General features: G+C 54.6%; 1 protein-coding gene across 2 annotated transcripts in view; it reads left to right on the plus strand.

The window, feature by feature from the left end:
- The window catches only part of PNPLA7 (patatin like phospholipase domain containing 7), a 122,135-nt gene extending 114,991 nt beyond the window's left edge, over positions 1-7,144 (plus strand). For both annotated transcript variants that reach the window (XM_066201055.1, XM_066201056.1), the window contains exons 34-36: positions 747-831; positions 5,279-5,382; positions 6,371-7,144. In XM_066201055.1, coding sequence (XP_066057152.1) covers positions 747-831; positions 5,279-5,382; positions 6,371-6,451 — 270 coding nt within the window. In that variant the 3' untranslated portion in view covers positions 6,452-7,144. The remainder of the gene's footprint in view (positions 1-746; positions 832-5,278; positions 5,383-6,370) is intronic.
- Positions 7,145-8,471: the final 1,327 nt, after the last annotated feature.

Here is an 8,471-nt window from a genome sequence, read left to right on the forward strand (position 1 = left end):
GCAGCCTGAGAGGGCTCTTAAATGCCAGAGCTGGGATTTCTTAGAGGAGAGACTGGAGCAAGAACTTCTCAAAGTACAGGACACAGCCCACTGCTTGGGTGAGACAGAGTGAAAGTAGCGAGGGTTTATTGGAGAGGGGAATTGCAGTGGGAAATGTCTCTGCAGGCTCTTGCTGGCTGCAGCACCCCCAGCTCTGGGGCTTTTAGGGGTGCCTGGGGTGTCCTGGTCACCCCAGTGCCCACCTGTCCCTGCAGCCTCTGTGGCATCGCTCCAGCTGAGGGATGGGCCATGTGTGTGTCCCACCTGGTCACCTTCTCCCAAGGCAAACAGGAGCTCCCTGGGGGCTGCACCTGACCCAGCCAGTCCCTCTTATAAAGGGACACTGATGGAGAAAAACACACGGGCTGAGCTCTGTCCATGCCAGGGACAGCCCCTCCTGTGCTTGTCTCTGGGGTCTCTTCTATAGTTTGCTAAATTTTTAATAGGGCTTCTTGTTACGTGGGTGGAAAAAGAGCCATTAAGAGCATGTCCCAGTGTTGGGAATCCCATCTCTGCCACCAGACCTGCCTCAGGAGAGCTGTTTGGAGGATTTCTCCCTGATGAGTAATGGCTTTTGAGGGGGCAGCTGTGGAGAATTTGTGTGTCTGGAGCTTTGTCTGTTCAACGTCATTTTTATACAGTCTCGACTCGTTTGGATTTTGTGTGTATCTTTGCTGACAAACCTTCATCTTCTCCCTGTGTTGCAGAACGTGACCTGTCCCACCACGTCCTTCACAGACCTGGCCGAGATCGTGTCGCGCATCGAGCCCGTCAAGGCTCCGCTGGCCGACGGTGAGCGGGGCTGGGGGGAGCAGGCACAGCTCCTGCTCTGACTGCCGTGCTCAGGGAGGGCCCTGCTGGGGCCACGGGGGGCCATTCCCTGCTCCCCTCAGAGCCCAGAGCCCGTGCGCCCCTCCTGCCACCTCCTCTGGCACAGAGGGATCAGTCGGGATGTCCCCGCCTGGCCGGGCACCTGCTGTCAGCCTCTTACTGGGGTGCTCCCAGGTGGGAATACTCCCTGCTCTGAGGGAAAGAACACAAGTGGCAGCTCAGGTTCCGTCCCCTCGGGCTGTCCTGTGGCCCTCCGCTGGCTCCATCCTCAGCCCGTGTTGGGCCGGAGGTGCTGACTGAAAGCTCTGCCCCAAGGATGTTTTCCCTGCTGTCGTGGGTAGGATCAGGAGTGACTCACTGGCTCCACTGCTTTGTGTGTGCTCCTGTCGTGGGAGCAGCAGTGAACTGATGAGGAGCAGGTTCCAGCTCCTGCATGGTGGCACAAAGGTGCTCTGTGCCCAGCGATGGCCCTGCCCTGCAGAGCAGCTCCCGGGTTATGGAGCTCCCAGATCCAAAAGGATCAGAGCCTTGCAGGCCTGAAACCCCTGAGTGTGTCACCAGGGCTGGAGCTCTTTCTAAACAGTCTCTTCCCCTCCTCCTGATTCTTGTTCCTGCAGAGGGAAAGCTAAAGTTAGCAGTGCTCCCATCTGTGACTGTTTGTAGAGATGTCCCTGTGGTAATTTGAAATGCTAATTACAATCATATGCCTTATGAAGAAAATATTAATCAAATGTGGTTGAAGCAGCCATTGTGAATAAGAGTGAAGAGTTCACGGTGTGTGGTTATTTAAGGCTCAGGCGCTGAGACTTGCTGAGATTTAACCAGAGCACTGGGACAGATCCTCCTTCCTGATACAGTTCCTGATTATTTCCCCATCAGGCTCCTGCTTTCTGCTGAGCGAGGCCATGGAGGGGATGGCGGCACATGGACGTGGCACATTCTGGGCTCAGGAGGGGCAGTGCAGGGGCTGCTGGCAGTGGGGTGGGATGGGCAGGGGCCACGTGCTCCTCAGGGATGCAGAAATCCCTTGGGGAGGGTGGGGTGGCAGCAGAGCCGTGGGCTCTGTGCTGTGGAGGATCCTTTGTGTTCCTGCCGTGGGTGGAATGTGTGGCTGCAGCGACCCTGCCCGTGTTTGGGTGGCAGTGACAGCAGTGACATTCCTTGGTGTCCTCTGTGCATGAGACTTCTGCTGAAGAGCTGTGGGGGAGGTCTGTGGTGGGGTGAGCTCAGGGGGAGGGTGACACCTCCCTGCAGTGGCCTCGTGGCTGTCGGGTGAGCTCTGGCATTGCTCTGCTGTGGGCGTGCGGGCTTGTCACCTGTGTTGAGGAGGGGACAGGGAGCTGGGTGGTGGCCTGGCTGTGACCCTGCACTGTCACCTTTGTTCTCCCTGGAAATCTCTTCCTGAGGGAGGTCTTGGATCACCGAGACTGGGAAAGGCTCTGCCTGTTCTGACAGCACACTGCAGGTCTCGGGCTGGCTGAGGAAATTCTGTCAATAATTTTGTTCTCAAGAAAGCAAAGGGAAGGGGTCGAGCCCTGATGGATGGGGAGGGGTCAGCACAGAGGGTGAGAGGCCTGGATGGGGCAGGAGCTGTGTGGGCTTTGTGGGGAAAGGGCAGGGGAATTTCTTCACCTCTCTGGGGCACACTGAGAGCAGTGACCAAAACCACTAAATTTTTTTTTTTTTTAAAGGGAGCCCGTCCCTCAGGCAGGGCTGAGCAGAGGGACCTGAGTACCAGAGTTCTGGGCACAGGTGTCTCAGTTCACAGCAGTGTTGGTGGCCCTGTTGCCACTCTCCATCCACACATCCCCTCAGGCAGGATCATCCCCGTGCCCAGCCGGGATTTGGATTCACAGAGCCCTGGCTGTGGCCAGGGGAGCTCAGGTGCCACTCTCCAGGGGTGGCTCTGTCACATCCCTGCTCAGGCTGCCCCTGTGAGGGATTGCTGAGTCCAGGAGATAAAGCACTTGTAGCAGTGGTCATCTGGATAAAAGGATTTGTGGAAGAGCAGTGTTAATGGTGGTGTCAAATGCCTGGGTCTGCCATTCAGCTGAAGCAGGAGACATCCCAGCACCTCTCAAGGGACACGATTAGCAGGCACCAGGCCACCTCTGCATCTTTTCTGCTTAAAAAGAACTTTCCTGAAGCAGCACTAATGCAGCTGAGGCTGCGCTGAGCTTCCAGTTCCTGACTCACCCCAAGGCCTGGCAGTGCCACTGCAGGAGCCCCTCCAGCCACACCACAGTTGTCTCCAGCTGAGGGTTCCCTGCAGGAATCAGGCACAAAGCACAGAAACACCAGCAGCTGCAGAAGCACAGGGCAGATCTCTGCCCTTCCTGCAGGGAATGTGTCACCCTGCTCAGGGCAGGCTTGGAGACCTGTCCATGGTGGAATCTCCTCCTGGCTGGCTGGATTTCAGGCTGTGCCCTTTGGGTGGTGCCGAGTTGAACAGAGCAGCAAGGCTCCTTCTGGGAGGTTTTGTCACTGTGACAAACAGATGTCACTCAGCCTTGATGGAAGGTGATGTTTTGGGGCAGCAGGGCCACCTCCTGTTCTCCTTTTTGCCCTCCAGCACCCAGACCTGCCGTGTGGAGGATGTGAGAAGGGTGACTCTTGGTTCTGTGTCTGTAGAAAGACCTGTTAAATGCTGAATAGTGCTGACAAAATCAAGGAGTTTGTTCTTGATGGCAGCTAGTTTTATTGAAGATATAAACTCCAAACTGTTGTTTGTGGTGTCTGTTACTGTTCAGATGAGTTTCCAGTTTCTCTGGTGTATTTTATCAAAGATTATCATTAGTGTTTTTAGTAAAAACTAACAATCATTCTCTAAATCACAGTAAAAAAATGCAAAACCTAAAAATAACAAAAGAAAATAAAAAAGACCAAATGTCTTCCATTCCAGTGTTCTAGCAGTTGGTTGTAGTTATGTGCTAGGAGAAAAGGCTGTGGAACAGACTGTGCTGTTGTCTTCAGCGTGGAGCAGATGCTATTGATGGCTCCCAGGAGAAAAACTTTATCAAGGATCTGGTTTAAACAGGAGCCCCTCTCTTCACCAGTGGGCTGCATCCCAGGTATTGCTTCAGAGCACACTGGAATTAACTCAGGAAAGGGGAGGAAGAGCTGATGTCACACAAACCTGATTTTAATGGTAACAATAAAATGTCATTTGCACCCTTTAAGCTGCATCCTGGAGATCTGGGTGCCAGCAGAGGAAGGTGCTGCCTGCCACAGGCTCTGCCTCTCTGCCCACGTGCCCTGGTGTCACATGTGGCTGGGACAGGCTCTGCAGGGGCTGCTGCTGCACTGGGGGTGAGCTGGCACCACTGATGGCCCACCCAGCCCAGCACATTCCTGGAGCTGCTGTGGAAGTCAGCCCTGGCTGCAGGTGGAGTCATAAAAGGGTTTGAGTTGGAAAGAACCTTAAAGCTCATCCAGTCCCACCCCCTGCCATGGGCACCTTCCACCATCCCAGGCTGCTCCAGTCCCCAGTGTCCAGCCTGGCCTTGGGCACGGCCAGGGATCCAGGGGCAGCCACGGCTGCTCTGGGCACCCTGTGCCAGGGCCTGCCCACCCTCCCAGGGAACAATTCCTGCCCAATGTCCCACAAACCCTTCCTTCCTCCCTTGTCCTGTTCCTTCAGGCCCTTGTGAGGTCCTGCTCCTGCTGCCCGTTCTGCAGATCCTTCAGGTGATCTCCAGATGCTGGGAGAGGTGTTGGCTCTGCACTGATGTGTCCTCATTCCATGGGAACAGGCTGGGACTGGGGCCTCCCTTGCATGTCCTGCTGCTATGCACAGCTCTTGAGACTCCCTAAATTATGTTAATCTGCTGGATTACTGGAGAAAGCAAGGGATTGTCCTCTGCAGAGAGGAAGGGGATGTAAATGTCACCGTCCCCTGTGGAACAGAGATTGTGATTGTGAGTCAGTTATCAACTCCACAGCAGGCAGAGCTCACCCTAAGCCTGGGATCCCTGTTCCCAGAGCCACTGTGTCCAGGGGGTTTGGGTTGGCAGCTCAAAGGCTTCTGAAGGTGTCCCACAGGTCTGGGAAACAGCAGTTGTGCTGGTGAAGGCCATTGCCCAGGGAGCATCCCCCAAAACTAGAGTCTGTGTCCCTCGGGCTGGGAGCCAGCACCCACCACAACAACCTGAACAGATGGACAGGGCCGCTGTGCTGTGGTTCCTTGGATTCTGGAGGGCTCCAGGACACCAGCTGACAGAGAGGACGTGGTTTATTTTTATGTGCTGGGGAGCTGAGATCTGTGTGTGAGCAGTCCCAGTTCACTGAGGTGCAGAGAGCTGCTGGCACTGTCCTGCCCGTGCTCAGTGACAGCAATCATTCCTCTGGCAGTTTCCTCTGCCTCTCTGCCTGCTAGTTAAATCCTGTTCTTTGTCTCTTCTCTCTTTAGATGAGTCAGACTACCAGACTGAGTACGAGGAAGAAGTCCTGGACAACCAGAAGGATGATTATCTCGATTTCATAAGCAACCAGGTTGAGGAAGACTCTGACTCGGTACGAACCACACTGGAACAGGCAGTGGCTGGTCCTTGTTGAGTCCTGGCTGAATGGTGTGAGGTGGATGTGTTGGGAAAGACGCTGACAGAAGCATCTGGGAGGGACTGGCTGAGGAGGACTGTGCAGAATTACTTTTTGTTAATACAGACACTGAATGGCACATGCTCACCCTCCTCAGGTCAGTCCCTGCCACGTGTGACAAAACCTGGGCACAGTTAAATCCTGGACCTGCAGTTCTGTGGGTTTGCTTGTGAGGTGGGTCAGGGCTGGAGAGGCTGAGGGAGCTGCTTCCTCCAGCTTGGAGCAGAGGAGCTGAAGGGAAGATCTGCCACAGCTGCCTGTGGGGTGGGTAGGGAGAAGGTGGGTATGGAGAAGATGCCCAGCAAAAAGCCAAGAGGGGACAGGCACAATGTGTGCTGAAGGAAACCCTCCCTGAGGCCAGTGGGAAATACTGCCCTGTACACACAGCTGACCCCCACCCTGGGCTGTGCAGGGACAGGTGGAAACTCCACCCTTGTAGCTGCTTGAAAAGCAACCCCCAGAAGAACCAGCTCCAGCACTTGAGTCAGCCCTGCTTAGAGCAGATGATGGGATTTATCTTCCAGAGGTCCCTTCCAGCCACAGGGGTTTGATTCTGTGGGACAGCAGGCCCACAGAGGTAATGTGCACTGTGAGACCAAGTGTGCTGTGGTGTGACCCCCAAGCTGAGCAGCACACCTCAGACAGGTCACATCCCTGCTGCTCTGACTGCAGCAGGGTTTAAAAGGTGCCTGCTGTGTTAGTCATGAACCATTCCCGAGTGGCAGCATGAGGATGGATTGGGAAGGGCCCATGTAAGGATGTCACATGATGTCAGTGTTTTGAGAGAGGAGCTGGTTCTGTTTGCTGGGCTTACCTCAGCTGGTGGGAAAGGAGGTGAAGAGGACAGGTTTATCCAGCTCAGAGACGACACTGAAGTTCGTTTGTGCTTCCTTTTCTCCTGCAGGATGAAGAGATGCAGCTGAGGAAGCGCAGGAATGTGCCCAGCGGGGAGGGCCAGGCGAGCAGCACGGGAGAGCCGGGATAGAGCTCGGGAGAGACTGAGCTGCCAGCTGGGAGCCACAGTCCATCCTACTGACAGAGCAGCACTATTTATTTATTTAATACTTCACCAAACCAAAACAACGCCCAGATGAATGAAGCCAGAGTTCATCCTTCTCCAGCCAGGGCCGGGCGCTCGGCACCGAGCACAGCCTGCACCGTGCCCCAGTCCCTCTGGAGCTCTGGGGAGGGGGGGCTGCCGTGCTCCCTGCCCCTTCCTGCAGCAGCAGTTACTGGTCACAGACTGGCAGAGGGGAAATGTGCGGTTCCAAGCTGCCTGGGTTTTTGCTGCCGTGTTTTAAGCCGCTGTTTTTCCTGTGAAGGCCCAAAGAACACCAGGGGCCTCCCCCTGCAAGGGGCTGGGAAGGCTCCGAGCAGCAGCACTGGAGACAGGGAGGGGTTTGTGGGTTGCTTTCTTCTCATACGAATCAGGTAACTGCGTAATTAACTCCTCAGTGACTTCCAACCATGTACTGGTGAGCAATGCTCTGACAGGAGCAAATCTGAATGTATTTCACTTGAAATCTAAACCTAAGAAATTATTGTGAAGGGTGGCCATAGAGCCTGGATCCTCGAGTCATCAGCAGGACATTTACTGGTGGAACTGATACTTGCCAGGCAGCTCTGGAATCACCACTTGGCTATACTTGCCCTGTTGAAATAAAGTTATTTTGCTGGATTGAAATGTCTGTCTGTCTCTTTGCATCAGGTCCTACAAAGAGAAAAGTTGTCAACAACTAAGAGCCCAACTTGCCTTTGCTTATAATCAGACTTGCAAAGGAGCATACGTGGTTTCCAGCTGCTCACCCCAGCAGGAGTCACTCCGGGTGTTGTCAGGCGCTGGGAAGAAATCCTCAGTGCTCTGTCCCCAGGTCTAGAGCTGTTGGTGGCAGCTGGACCCTGTCCAGACATCCCCTGGTGCTTGCTCAGCTTGTGTCACATCTGTCACTGCCAATGGCTGCATAACCAAGCTGATTCTTGCTTTAAGGAACTCCAGCTCAGCTCCAGCTGTAGGTGTTGTTGCCTTGGAGGGATTTGTTATCCAACCAGAGCACCAAGGACACCCTCAAAGCTGCCTCCTGCCCTCAGCTCTCCTGGCCCTCCAGGCATCACCAGAGCTGGGCAGCACCCTAAGGCCAGAAACGTGTTTGGTGAGGACTGGAGGTCGTAAAAGCTGTGAATTGTGACCTCTGCTTTTCACCTCCTCTCCTGGCACATGCTGTCCTCTCCCTGCTCTGTGTCATGTTTTCCTCTGTCACAGTCCCAGACTGGTTTGGGTGGGAAGGGACCTTAAAGCCCATCCAGTGCCACCCCTGCCATGTGCAGGGACACCTCCCACTGTCCCAGGCTGCTCCAGCCCTGTCCAGCCTGGCCTTGGACACTGCCAGGGATGGGGCATGTCCATGACGGTGCAGCCTGTGCCCAGGGAGGTTCCTCCTCTTATACAAAATGTTGTTCTCAAGTATTAGAGCCCCAGGTCAGTGTTTTGTTTTCAGGTGAGACCACCCAGCCTGGCTGCATCTCCACCTGGCTCTGGGCCCATCCAGAAGCAATGGAAGCAGTTGGAAACCTTCCCTGCAAGGATCAGCCAGAGCTTTGATGCAGATTTTGGTTAATGCAGTTGTGCAGAATGTGTTGCAGTCACTGGAGGCTTTTCCCAGCTATTGCAAAGAATTTGTTCTTACAAAGAAAACTTAAAAATGGCTTTAGAAGTGAAGGTAGAGCAGCCAGGGGCATCTGTGGAGGCACAGGCTGCCTGTGGAGCTGAGAGATTGAATTTCTGTTGGGGCTGGTTACAGGATGGTGGTGCTGGGTACGAGAAAGGCTCTAAGCTGCAACCAAGGCTGGGAGTGAGCACAGGTCAGTGCAGGTGAGTGCCCACCTTCCAGCAGATCTGCTCTGGGCAAACGTCTCATGCAGCAGCAGCAGCAGCAGCAGCACAATTCAGAGATTTGGTTTTTTCGTGAGGGATTGGCAAACCAGATGCGAGGCCTTTCAGTGTCTGT

The sequence above is a fragment of the Chamaea fasciata genome, unplaced genomic scaffold (assembly GCF_029207755.1).
Source record: "Chamaea fasciata isolate MVZ Bird 193981 ecotype frontalis unplaced genomic scaffold, bChaFas1.0.hap1 SCAF_20, whole genome shotgun sequence".
Lineage (NCBI taxonomy): Eukaryota > Metazoa > Chordata > Aves > Passeriformes > Sylviidae > Chamaea > Chamaea fasciata.